Here is a 14298-nt window from a genome sequence, read left to right as displayed (position 1 = left end):
CCCAATCCTTCCTCTCCCAGCTTCACGGAGGATTCCAATTCTGGGATAGTGGGAAGTCTCTTGTTTACACTTCTAACAGTGTAGAGCTTATTTATCACCACTGAAAAACAACTGCTATTAACTGTCAGCACCAAACGGTGTCAATTCATTTCAGTTCACAAAGCCTTGAAGTTAATCAGATATTTTTGGTCAGCAAAGTAGAAAAAAGCAAAAGGCTGGTAAATCATGAATAGCTACTACAATACCAGAAACAGGTAATATTCACCTAATAAAAATAGTACGTGATACAAACATTGACTGTATTTTCTGTCAACAGTGGAAAGCTGCAAGTCTGGCATTTAGAAAAACTTCTATCTTTCCAAAGTTTTTTACAAATAACTTCCTTTTTCGAATGTACTTTTTCTTACATCTCTCTACTCCTCCATTCCACAGTCTATTTTCAATTTACCTCTATATTTTAATGATAGTTTAATCCAGGTGCCTAACAACCTCTTGCATTTATACTACAACATTCATCAACTACAATGCAAACTTGCATTAAAACAAATTTTGTGAATAACAGACACTACAGGGAGAATAATATTCACCATTTCTTTGCTAAGAGCTCAAGTTTGGGCACACATTCTCTTCAAATAAGTCAAAAGCAAGAGTCAGTGTCATTCCCAAAACTTACTGGCACATGAGGAAGAGCAACAGACTGCACAGAAGTCAAACCAGAAAAGCGATGGGAGCAGAGGTTTAAGTCCCTTGTCTTTACAAGAATGGGACCCTTTCGCTGATACTTGGTTGGGCATATTCCCAAGACATCCACCTGGTAATAAACATACACTGTTGAATCACACATGCACCCATAAAATACAATGAGGTAGTGTAGGTTATGGCAATTAGTTTTAAAAATTACTTTCTTTGTAATAACAACAGAGATTTAAATTCTCCTTGGCAGAACACCAGATTTGCCACAAAAGCCATGAAAAGGCAAATAATTTTAAAGATCTTGGTCAAGTTCATAGTAGCAAAGCTGTGTTGGTTTGTTTAATTTCACTATTATTCTGAATCAGCTCATTTATAGACATATGGTTTTTTATTTAAGATTTTGTGGGTATGCAGGGAAGCATTAATGCAGAAGAGCATTACTAGGCAGAGCTAACTTCCATTACATATGGGTGTGCCAGGCCCTACTGCAGAACATCTCTTTAAGCAGTGACACACAGCAGTAGCCTGAGAATGAGGCAGTACTCCTCATGCTGAAGGTCAGCCTAGAGACAGCTCTTCACAAGAGAGCTGCAGCCCCTGAGGTGTGTCAGCTGCACCCATGCAAACACCCAGGGGACAGCAGGGTATGCTGGACTATTTGTTTCAGTGTTATGCAGCAGAATTTGAGCTTAAGCATTGAAATAATTGCAAAGACCTCTGAGAACACAGATCTTAAACCTCCTGAAATTAATGAAAAAAAGTTTAAAAAATTAATCATTAATTATGAATATTGTATTTTCTCCATAGAACAGGTAAAGCCCTGGCACTAGAACATGGGTAACCAAGTAGTGTATTCTAAGCCTCCACAAGAATGTGAATTATAGATAATTTTAGAACATTCACTACAAGAAGCAATCAGATGACTGCCACTGTCTGATGAACCAAGTGACAAAACCTTTTATTTATTTGCAAGTGGAGTAGACTTAACGTGTACAAGAGCTAAGATCACCTCAGAGCATGACTGACAGTCTCACCTCCTCAACAACTGCACCAGCAGGGAATTCCTGTGCTGTCTGCAGGATACTGAGAATGCCTCGCTTGATGTTCAGTGCCCAGGTCTGTTCACTCCTCACAGGACAGAGCTTCACTACTTTCCCATCACGGAAAGAAAAATGAAGAGGATGCTGTTCTAGTATTCCCCTGCAATAAAAGAGTTTAATCATTTCTTGCTTCAAAGAGTGAAAGTCAATTTATGACATTAGACCCAGATTTTTCTCAACAGATCTATTCTTCCACAATGGATTTGTCTCACTCTGTATCTCCATTCTTTACAGCAAGCATCTATTCTTCATAAATTCAGCCTAACCCAAAGAGTCCTTAAAAAACCCTGTGAAATCCTAAAAACAAATCTCAAGATAATCACAGCATCCTCAACATATCTGTAACACTAAATAAAAGCTGTTCTTGCAAATTATTTACAAGTAAATGAACTTAATGGCAGTGATTCTTATTTAATTAAGAAAGAAATTCCATTTTATGATTCAGGGTGCCTTTAGCTTTGGTAGGCATATCTGAATTGCAAAGGAACTGCACCATGCCTGTTCAGCTGTGATGCACACAAGAACAACTGCTTCCCAATTAACCCATATCTTCCTGCTCTGCTAGCTGTGCATACTTGGGCTCTATCCCAAAATTATTCCCCAATCTTGCTGTTAGTACACTTCCTAATGCTTTTGCTGTCCCAGATTGAGAGTACAGTGTTTTCTACCTTTCCTAGGGATCACTTTCAAACACTGATTTTCACTCCTAATATAACATACTTTAATCACATATTTTCCCTCTAAATGGGGAAAACCAAACCATCCAAAGGATGAATTCTATATTAGCCCAGTGGTCAGCTCCCATACAGGGAGCTAGACAGTTCATCTGCACATTAACTGGGGCCCTAACTATTTCTCTAATCAATCGGGTAACAAAGTAAGAGTTTAACTGTAATACACCAACATCTGGATAAAGTCCTTCCAGAAGAGACTGGGCATATATCCTATAGGATAAGGATTTCTGAACTCCTAGGCAACTGAGCCCGTTTTTGCTACTATCTGTGGATATTACATGCATGTTCAGAGGACAAGCTAGACTACTGTATATTCACAATAGGCTGAAGCAAATGCTAATAAGGCTCACTTGTCTGAATAATTATTTTGAATAGCCAAACGTCACTGAATGCTTTCTTTGCTACCTCTCTTTTTTGGCTTCTCTGCAAAGAACAATACACAACTCCCCTTACTGCCATGAAAATCTTGCAAATAACTTCACAGAAGATGTGCCTGTACACTCATTTGAACTCTGATACCACTGCCCAAAGAGGGAACACAAAGTTCTTCATGATGAATATAAAAAGCAATGCATTTACTCCAAAGTTGCTCTTTTTGACCCTTTGAATTGAATCGATTACCCCAGCTCTCAGTGTTGTTTAAAGGCTGAGAATCCAAGTGGCAGGACAAAGAGGAAGATTACAAGGCTGAGCTTAATCAGACAAGAGAATTGCTTTTTTTTTGATGGCACAAGAAGCATCAGCTCTCTGGGAAAATTCCACAGTTTGAGGAGATCTTTTTGTATAGCCATCTACACTGGAGACTATACCTTGGCAAGTGAGTGAGAAGCTCACTGACATATGTTATGAATGAGCTACTAAACCAAATTAGATTAGGTTTTCTACCTTAGACTGTCCATTTCCTTCAGAGACTCCTCTCTGGATGCAAAACTTTTCTTAATCTGTACATCTTGCACCTAGGAGCAAAGATTATAAGTAATATATTTCATTCTCAAAAGGAACCTGCAGATTTATCACATCAGGTTGTCCACCCAGAACATCACAGACTCTGAACAAAGGCTTAGTGTTGCAACAGAACTGCATTAGCCCCATCTTCAGGTGGCATATCTGAGGCAGTTTCCAGAAAGTTCTTCTATGAAGAAGTTTCACTCACTATTAAACACATTTTATACAGCACTATTATATTCCTTTGACAGTCAAACCACTAACCAGAAAATTTTTATCCATGTGCTAGGACAGGGATAACTTTCCTCTCCTTGGTTGGCCTCATGTATGCATTTAGCAGACACATGTCCACCCCCCAGCAAAATCAATGAATTATCACCTCTGTTAACCTGAAGGAAAGCCCAGACAGCTGAGAAATTTATTTTCCCTGCTGCTCCTGTAGTTCTCCACCTGGCCTAGCACAGGGCTCACCCCAGGAGAAGTTCTGCAGTTTGAAACTGCCCTGCTGCTCTTGCACTGAGACAGATCTCCTGTTGTGATGAATAGAGTGTTACAAGCCTGAATTTGACACTGGCACCAATCCAGCACATCATACAAGTTTCTCAAGTTCTCTTTAAAATGCTTGCTATTTTAAAATTACTGCTACAGATATGAAAGTGCTTTAAAGTAAACCAAGTTCCTTTCAATGACTGGCTTTATCTCTAGTCCTGCACCTCATGTAACAAAACACTGTTGTGCCACATAAAAAAGAAAACAATTATTTGCTTAATTTACATTCTAAAACTGGCAAATACCTAATTTCAAGTTGTGGTGCTTCAAAGCAATACTGCAACTCTAATTATGAGATCCAGAATTGAACTGGATTTTAATTACAAGAAAAACAAATGTTTGAAATGTAGCAATAATCCCAAATCAAAATAAGATTCCACATCAGCTCATCCCAATCACACAGACAATTATGATAAATACGTACTTTCAAAACCATCTGGCAACTCCCCAATACTTCAATGATCACTGTGCTCTCCAGAGAGATGCCACTGCTTTTGTAAATATTTCCCTGCAGGAATGTATTGGTGACTGCTGAATACCTGTAGCTGTATCTAGCTCTTTTGGGGAAATATGATGCACTGTATCCTAGGAAATAAACAAACAAACAAACAAAAAAGGAGGGTGTTTTTTTAGCATATTAAACTTCCCCTTCTCTCTATTTGTTTTCTATCTCTTAATCTTTCAGCCACTGAAATCAGCTAAGCAAAGGGATGGATATTCAGATTGTTCCCTTCCCACTTGGACTTTCAATTGAAAGAATTGGGTTTCTGAAAGCACCCTGCTTGCTGGCCATAGCTCCTGTGGGGAAGGTGAGAAGACTTCCCCTCTCCCAAGCACATAACCTCACAGTTTCCTTCAAGGCAAGAAGTTAATTTCCGAGGGCAGAAAAGGAATGTAATGCATTTACAGCACAATGCTCTTTTGACACCTTGCAGAGAGCAGCAAAGCAGGACTTTCACCACAGCAGGATGAAATAGATCTGCTCTTCGTGCCCATGGTTGGGCTTAGTCCCACACTGGTTTAGTCCTTTGCTCAGCTCTAATGCTTAGGAGTTTTTCAGAGTTCACAGAATGCAAACTTCAGGCAGGTGTGGGCCTGGTAAACTTTACTGGAACTTCTCTGCTACTTCCATGGATGCTGATCACCCAGACATAAGTACCATTCTTCTCAGAACACAACATCCCTGCAGAAGTTTTCAAATTACTCTTTCCTTATCATATAAAAAGCCTGAATACAATCTTGTTTTACTCACCTGCACATTCTGCAAAACAGGAAGCTCCATAACTTAACCTCTTTGAGGATCCTGCAATGACAGGTTACAAAACAGAAAAGCAGTGCAAATTTGTTTGCAGCTCAGCATGGACCTGTTGCTTTTGAATTTCAGTGAAATTACTGAAATCAAAGCATGGTCCTCAAAATTAATAAATGAATCCATGAGAGTTTTTCTATCAAGTATACAGACTGACACAATCTCACTTTTGCTTTCAGAATGCTGAAGGAAGATGCACTATTTAATGCATCCTCTCCAGGGAGGGTGCTCTCCCACCTACCCAGTACCACCCAAAGGCTCAGTGAAGCAAACTGCAACACTACACTAAAAATCCAGACAAAGCTGCTACAAGAATTACTACAAACCTACAAGCTGTAACATAATTTTCTGAAGTTTTGCCAGTGAGAACATTTCGTAGCAGAAGTATTCTGCATTGAGAGAGATCAGTGTTAGCAGAGGAAAAATTTCTTCTACTTACTTGCTGAAGCTCCAGCCACGGCAGCACAGAGTAAAATGATGGCGAGCAACCCTGTGGCCATCGACATCACCTCCTCAGACCAGAAATTAACAAAAACACATCAGTTCTGCTCTCAAAGGCACCTCTGAGCAAGGCACTGAAAGAAAATTTCCTTCACAAAGCAGGAGCTCACTATTTCAACTCCCCTCTTCTAGACAGAGGAGGGGCTCTGGCAGGGCAGCCTGCAGAGGGGAGGGAGAGGTTGTAGTAAGGGGGAGAGACAGACTCACACATAACCACTGATCCCATCCTCAACAGCATTGCAGCCTTTTTGCAAGAGAAGAGAAAGAGAAGTTAATCTATTAGAAATCACACAAAACTGCAAGGAAAAGAAATTAGGTTATATGGCATCATAACTGAGCAAATGATCAGAACAATCCCATGCAGTGAGTTTAAACTAAATAAATAAATGTAAAAGTCACCCCCGCAATCACTCCTTGATGATTAATCAACCAAAAAAGCACACAGGATGAAAGCCAGAGCTTTGGGACTAAAGGGAAGGTGTTTCCATTGGGAACAAGCAAATTCATGGGAGGCTCATCCCACCAAAGTGCCAAACCTCAAATGGGTGAAATTGTGTGTGAATAATCAGAGATTTCTTTGTGGAAAATTACTTGCTGAGTTTGCCATTTTTACTCTGCTAAGCTACTCAGTCTGGTACTCAATCTAATTTTTCATTTAAGAGTACAGCTTATCTGGGCATAGTACGTCCTCCATGTAAGCAGTCATTTAGTTCTTGGTCTACTATCAGCAAGAAGGATATAGGCAGGAAAGTTAATAGCTGGGCAGGAACATAAAAACATGATTAATTTATTGCCCAGTTTCCACACCAGTCTGACTTTTAACTGTTTATATTAAAAGATTTTTCAACGTATTTCACAGAGCTATTGAAAAAACCCTTAAAAACATAAAACTTGCATCAAAGTCAGTAGGAACATCAACACTGAAATTAGAATTTCTGCTTTATTATGACATTAGTTGCAGTGCAGAGTGTAACTTAGGTATTCTAAAATAATCTAATTTGCATTTTAATCTCAAGTTTTATCTTTGTAGCTTCCTATTGCTCAGGGAAGAACCTATTCTAATAATACAAAAAAAAAAAAGAACAAAAATATCTTATGGTAGGACTATGAGCATGCCCAAGAATTTATAAATCTGAGCTTGCTTGAATCTTGACAATTTCATAAGCCCAAGAACAAAGAAATTCATGAACAAAACTCTAGGGCTTTTTTTGGTAAAAATATTTCAAACAGCTGTTTTCAGCAGAGCACAAATTTGGAGCAGTTTTTATTAAAATACCTAAATACAGAATTAAATTCCTGAATAGCAGCTGGGTCCTAAATGCACGCTGAAGTCAAACCTTTAAGATAAAATATCACATAAGTGTCCTGTGCACTTGGATCATGTGACATCCCTTATGTAGTGTTTGGCAAGTGCAGGATGGAGCCCAAGACCCAACATCTTGTAAATATTTTTTTCCTACCACACACCAGGTGAGCTTTTTCTAAAATATCAAAACACTACCCCCAAAACAGGCAGAAAAAGAACCTCCTGAAAAGAGATTTTCAGCATATTGCTGTCCTTGATAATCTTTAAAGATGGAAGAAAATCTGGCACACGTACTGCAAACGCACTGGTTTAATGACACACAAGAGACCCACGCTGGCTGAAAGCCTCAGAAAAGTATTCATCCACTCTAATGGATACTGTACTCCACTTCGGAAAATGAATTTAATAAAAAGCACTATCTGTCACACAACAGGGTAAGCCTGTCTACGGACACTGAGAACTGTTCACCATTATTGCCAAGAAAGACTGAGCTTTAATAAACAGGCAAAGTCTGCTTTACATAGGCCCCACAAATAATATTAAATTAGTATTATCGCAACGCTGACGTTTAGCCCTAACAACCGAAGGCAGGAGGGCAGTGCCCTTGGCCAGGATCCCACTCCCACCTGTGTGCCCGCCGCACCTCCTGCTCCCTGCGGAGCCCTCCGCGTCCGGGAGCCCCGCCCGGTTACGGACCCGAATCGAGCCCGCGGAGCCTTCACAGCACCGGGCACCGCCTGGAGCCTGCGGCCGGGGGCCCCTCTGAGCACCGAGCGTGTCCCGGAGCGCCCCGCACAGCGCCGGGCAGCGCTCCGGGGACAGCGGCCCGAACATCCCCGGTCTCTGGAGAACACGCCGCGAAAGCGCTGCGAGGCACCGACGCTCTGCAGGGCGTTTTGCCAGCCGAAATGAAGCGGTGGAGGGGCCACCTGTCCTCCCCAGGGCTGTGGCAGCGGCCGCTCCCCGGCGGGCCGTCCCCAGGCTCGGCCCCCGAGCGCCGAGGAGCAGCCGAGGAACCCAGGGCGGGCAGAGAGAAAGGGCCAGCGATGGCTGCGGGGAAAGAGCGCGATGGGGCCGCACCTCCAGGGCCCTGTGCACTCCCGGGCCTCTCACAACAAGGACACCGAGCTGCTGCAGCATGACCAGAGACGCGCAGTGCAGCTCCTCACCAAGACACGAGCAACAGCTGAGGGAGCTGGGGGCCTCATTCTGGAGAAAAGGAGTCTCAGGAGGGACCTTCCCTTCCGTGAAACAGTGGTCAGGCATTGGAAGAGGCTGTGCAGGGAAGTGCTGCAGTCACCGTCCCTGGAAGCATTCAGAAAATATGTCCATGTGATGCTTAGGGACATGGCTGAAAGGTGGAGCTGGCAGGTTGATGGTTGGACTCGGTGATCTCAGAGGTCTTTTCCAACCTTAGCGATGCTATGATTCTGTTATCCTACGGTAAAAAAAATTCTTCAGCGCTCCTTCGTGAACAATAAAAGCATTTTATGAGGCATGTGCCTGAGGTAACTTCTGTACTAGTTACCAAGACTCAAAGCACTCAGATTAGCATCACCAGAAGGTACTTCAGAAGCTGTGGGGAGCAAGACATATAAATAGTTTTGGGTTTGTCTTTTTTCCCCCCTAATGCTTTTGTGAACCCCTTGCTGTCACATTCAGATGCACTGTGGCTTTAAGTCCTGGAGCAGTGTCATACACCCGGTTAATGCAATGGTCCTCGGGAGCTCATTGAAGCTGCTTTTCGGGGGTAATTTTTTTTTACACAGACAAAGCTGTAGCGTTAAGCAAAGCAGCCAAACACAAAAGGACTTTTAAAAAGCCGCCTACTCACTCTTGGTTTATTCTCAACTTGGGCACAGCTACTTTCAGCACCTCTAGACCACACAACTACCTATTCAGACATTACATTTTCAAGTTCTTAAACCACCCGCCCCCGCCAGAAAAAACCCCAACAAAAATCAATTTTAAGTGTTTATAAGAAGCACTTCCTTTGAAATCAGTAGGTTTCCCATGTACCTTTTAGTGTCCTAGGTGTTTAGGTGTGAAAAAGTACTAAGATGCTCATTGGCAAATTAATTTTTGTGCTGGATTCATACCCAGCATATCATACATGCGAGTATTCATCTCACAAAATAAATATTGAAAGTCATCCTAAAGAAAATAAATTAATCTCACATTGCAGGATCTTATGAAGCAAATAGGAACACACAAGTTAATTTCCTATAAAATGCAATCACCTGAACTACAAAAACTTTACACCTTTGCCACAGGACTTTCACTTCTTCATTTTTACTCTGAGGATGACATTAGTATATAGTCCATTATTGACTTCCTGCCGCTCAGATATTAATTATTAACTAGGTTTGACTAGACAAATAATTTCTTAAAAAAATCTCTTGTGGTTAGACTGCCAGAAGTGCTTCCACAAACAGAGCAACAAATAGCAGCTTCTTGAAACCGCTCTGAACTTGCTTAACAACTCCCTGTTGTAGGGCTATCAGTTGTATTTTATTTGTTTTAACAATTTTTATTTTGGATCCTCTTTGCATGACAAAACAAATTTTATTTCCTTCTGGCTCAAGCCTCATCAGAATTTGAACGTTGTGCAAGTTCTGCCTATTAAAAATAGAAGTCTAATGAAAATAACACTGTCAAAGTGTAACAGAAAGCAAAGTAATCCTAGAAAGATCATGAAGGTGCGTGTTGGGAAGGTTCGACCTGGTTCTGTAATGTGAAGCTGGAGGATTTCAGATGGCCTGTGCTTCTTCCTTGTGTGAAAACAGCTGAAGTCCATAAAGTCAGCATTGTTCCTTCTGTATCTTACCTTACCAAGGAAAAAATATTCATACAACACTCACTTACTACCAAAATAATCCAAAAGCTGCTTAATAAAAATAATACCAGTGCAATAAAACAAACTTGTTTGAGGTACTAACCTTGCCTTCCTGTGCTTTCTGCACCTCAAAAAACCCAACCAAACAAAAATTTATACACCAAAAGAAAGGAGGGTATTCACACATGATTAATAGGGATGCTTTCCTACTGCATACAGTGATATTTGATATATATTTCTGGTATGTGAATGTGCAGCCATATTTATATGTGTTTGTTTAGCTGCATTGCAAGTGAAAGTTTTAACAACAGTTTTAATTGAAAAAATATTTCTAGTACACAAGTTGTAGGAAAACAACACAATTTCAGTGTGGCTCTGTGGGGGACAGTTGGTCTGCAAGGCAGGCAATGCCATTTATCAGAGACTTGGCCCAGGTGATACTCTGAAAAATTTCTCCCTCCACTTAACATTTCAGCCATCCATGTGTTTGGAAACATTCCAAGTATTTTAATTTTCCAATTACAAGCACTAGATAGGAAAGACAAAGTTTTTATTTCAAATAGAGTCAGTCTTAACAACAAAGAGTAATTTCAACATAATCAAACACAAAGTGCTTTCACACAAAGGAAGTTACATCCTGCATTTGTTTGTCCAAGGTAGGTTTAATAAAGCAGGTTACTTTGGCACAGTCTGTACATCATTTCATACAGAAGAGAACAAACACAGGCTTTGCATTTAAGGAAACACAGCTATAGAAGGGGCAGCAGAAAGCCTTGCAGAATGCTGAATTAGAAGGAAGAGCTGCCAACATTGTGTGTCCTATTCTCAATCCATACAAGAAACTTAAAGAGAATCAACGGACTGTCCACATAAATCAAAACAAATTTTTTTTTTGGTATTTTGCATTCTGATTCCAACACCTCAGATTTTCCAACCATCACTTTGGAAAGAAAAGGGGAGCTAAAGGAATAACAACTGAAGACTTACCAAAAGAATATATGGCAGGATTACACAGACCAGACTGACAGGGTACTAAAAGAATTAAAAATCATCCCCAGCATGCAAGCAAATCCCAAGTTTGGAAACACTGTGTTCTTCATTGCTTCTTTCTGTCTTGCTCTGACAATAAAATGACAAGAAGCACATTTTCTGTGACTCCCAGTGGGGAATTCTCCTTCCCAGTAAGGCACAAGACTTGCTCGTGTCACCAGAACAGAAAGTTCAATGCAGCATCACCCAAGCTCTTCAAGAACAGGGAGAGCAGTATGGTGGAGCAGACAAAAGCACTTGTTGGTACCATGTCATCAAGATGGACAGATCCAAAACCATCAGCTTTTTATCTCCATCATCCTCCTGCCAGTGAGTAGCTGCTGATGTACATTCTTACATGAGGAGACCAGAAACCTTCTCCAAATACACAAGCTCTTAAATCATTTGCAGACTGATTCACAAGCAACAGCAGTTTACAAAACCTAATTAAGACAAGGCCTAGAGATTGTACGTGATCTACAAAATTACTGGATTTCAAACATAAAGGATTGAAAGACTTTTGAAAAACTAACTTACACCAAATATTTACAGAAGGCACATTTGGTAAGAACAGCAAATGCAGTATTTTTTATTTCTATTTATTTTATTTTTATTTCTTTTTATTTGTATTTATTTTTACTTTTACAGATATTAATACAGTGTTACTAACATAGCGTTTTTTAAACACCTGTCTGCCTTTTCTGGAGAGGTGTCATTTAGGTTGCACATTAGGAAGACCTTTACAGAAAGGGTGATCAGACATTGGAATGGCCTGCCCAGGGAGATGGTGGAGTTGCTGTCCCTGGAGGTATTTAAGAAAAGATTGGGTGTGGTATTCAGCACCATGGTCTGGTTGATAAGGTGGCATTAGGACACAGGTTGGACATGATGATCTCAAAGGCCTTTTCCAACCCAGCTGATTTTGTGATTCGGATTCTGTGATACACACCAAAATGTTGTTTGATCAAGTTGCTTATGACACAGAAATTACTTTAACCTTCAGAGATTCATTCCCTAATTTTTTGTGATTATCATCTTAAGCATATCCATCTTAAGTTTATAAAAGCAGAATTCATCTTTAATTTAATTTAGAATAATCAGAGAAACTCCTTAACAAACATTTTACCTTCGTAATAAAGAAACAATAATTAATGAGCAGGTCAACAACTAAAAGCCCAGGTGTTTTATTTATGTGTCTCAGGTGGAATTCAAGCCTTAAGATAAGGCCGAGACTTGTTTATGATCGATCAGCTGACCTACGTAAAATGTACAAGGAAGTTTTCCAATGATCCAACCAAGGCTCTCCAGGCATTTCCACTGGGGTGAAGAAAACACTTCACAGACTTTCAATCAGCAGTGAGAAAGCCTCCAGCCTAAAAACCACTGAACAAATAGCTTCTATATGAACATCTTTACTTCAGATTAGAGACATGACTAGACCTGAAACTGGCAATAAAATTCATATACTAGATTCAATCATTATTTTTGCACAACGACCCGAGTTGTCAATTTGCAAAAGCTACTTCAAAGAAGGAAGAAGCCTTTAGTTTGGTTATCTTCCACCTACAGAAGTTTTAAAATGAATTCTAGTGCTCACGAAAAGATGACAACAAACAATTTCTTTTTTCAAAGAGGAGCACCTGTCTCTGAGGCGACTCCCTGCAAGTTCATAAACAGCGCTGCTGCCAAAGCATGAGCTTAAATAGTTCTCCATACACATCCTCCTCTTGTTCTGTGCTGAGACTTTACAGTTTCAATGCAAGCACAATGTGCAACATTCCTGAGACAAGATTAACTGAACAACACCAACCTGTTCTGCATAAAGCAAAAAGGGAAACACTCCATTGCTCTCCACCGGTGCTGGATCTGAGTGGCCCATACAGATGAGGTATGCTTTTTACATACCTAAGTGAGACTCCTCTCAAGCAAATGCATATTCAAACCATCTAGCAATAAACATTACTTTTTATTGGTTTCCAGTGAAAGGATGCACAGAAAAAACAAGAAGTCTCCATGAAGCTTCAGAGAGGGCTTGTAGAGGTGCTAAACAACTTCACTCATCAATGTTTAAACACTGCCTATAAACGTTTGTAAGAACCAATAAGAGCATTGCATTTTGGACAGGTGTGATCCACATCCTTTAGGGCATCAATGCAGAAGGGGATTAAGCAGCAGCCTGCTATACACCTGCGAAGGCAAAAAAAAAGGGAAAAATACTGCTTTACCACTTTTTATACACACAAGAAGGTAAAATGTATTTTGTCTAAAAGCCATCAGTAAAACTGGTGCCATAAGCTTTAGGAAGAACACACATGGCTATGGAGTCCATTACCATCATGTTCCAGAACTGCTTTAAGGTCCTGCAGGACACAGATGCAGATGTAGGCTATTTGAACCACGAAGGCTCAGGTCCCACATAGAGAAAGCAAAGCTCAGAGCTCCCTTAAACGTTAGAACTAAAAAAAGTCAAGGTAAAAGTACAAATTGGAGTTGACCTACCCCAGCAGGCAGAGGCCACCACACGACAGCCAGGTCAAAGCTCCTGAGTCATACGAGAGACGTGTCACTATCACCTGGTTACAGGACGGGCAGCACATCTGAACCGGGCGGTCATAAAACACTACTGGCTGCTGCACATACACCGTCTGAACAGTAACTGAGCAGAGAAATGGCTGTTTACTCCATGAGGAACAGGAAAAAAGAATAGCAATCAACTTCCTCTACACCAGGCATAACTGAAATACTTAGGGCTCAGAGCAATGAATACAATACATAGTACACAGAGACAGAGAGAAATCACCATGGCATTTCCTAATGCAGAAATACACTGTCTTTATAAAATAAAGCTGCACTAAAAACTGCAGAAAGCCAAATTATGTTATTGATATCAGGGCACACTGAGGGATTCACAAGAATTGATTCACCTTATTCTCTTCAAAAGTATTATTTGGCAAGTGGTGAACACCTGTGAACCAGGATTTTTCATCTTCTGACAGCAACTATTACACAGCCACTTGACACCACCTGAACATGAGGTACAGAAGAGTTTTGGAGGCTTACTGGGGTTATTTGCTGATGGAGGCTGTCCCATGTGTGGGGGAGGGTTCATTCCCTTCCCATCTGGCTTCTGTCCAGGGCCAGGGACGGGATAGGGGTGAGGATAGTTCATATTGATGCCTACAGCTTCCTCATAAGAAGGTGGTGCAGATGGGGCAGGGTTGCCACCTGGAGCAGACATTATATCTGAAACATAAAAGAGAGAGAATCATAACAGAAGGCATTATTTATTAAGGGCA

General features: G+C 40.7%; 1 protein-coding gene and 1 long non-coding RNA gene across 3 annotated transcripts in view; both read right to left on the bottom strand.

The window, feature by feature from the left end:
• Nucleotides 1-3411: 3411 nt before the first annotated feature.
• On the bottom strand, nucleotides 3412-5328 carry LOC106864975 (uncharacterized). Its single transcript, XR_015807232.1, has 3 exons — nucleotides 5274-5328; nucleotides 4446-4606; nucleotides 3412-3483 (listed from the first exon to the last, which is right to left on the bottom strand). It is a non-coding gene; the product is annotated as an uncharacterized LOC106864975 (long non-coding RNA).
• A 6252-nt stretch (nucleotides 5329-11580) lies between these two features.
• The window catches only part of LITAF (lipopolysaccharide induced TNF factor), a 48416-nt gene continuing 45698 nt past the window's right edge, over nucleotides 11581-14298 (bottom strand). For both annotated transcript variants that reach the window (XM_088174447.1, XM_014894840.2), the window contains 3 exons: nucleotides 14063-14245; nucleotides 13502-13658; nucleotides 11581-13189 (listed from right to left, as the gene is read on the bottom strand). In XM_088174447.1, coding sequence (XP_088030573.1) covers nucleotides 13081-13189; nucleotides 13502-13658; nucleotides 14063-14240 — 444 coding nt within the window. In that variant the 5' untranslated portion in view covers nucleotides 14241-14245 and the 3' untranslated portion in view covers nucleotides 11581-13080. The remainder of the gene's footprint in view (nucleotides 13190-13501; nucleotides 13659-14062; nucleotides 14246-14298) is intronic.

The sequence above is a fragment of the Sturnus vulgaris genome, chromosome 16 (genome assembly GCF_052056855.1).
Source record: "Sturnus vulgaris isolate bStuVul1 chromosome 16, bStuVul1.hap1, whole genome shotgun sequence".
NCBI classification, from domain to species: Eukaryota; Metazoa; Chordata; class Aves; order Passeriformes; family Sturnidae; genus Sturnus; species Sturnus vulgaris.
The sequence above is the reverse complement of the archived record's forward strand: the minus strand, read 5'-3'. Positions and strand labels throughout refer to the sequence as shown.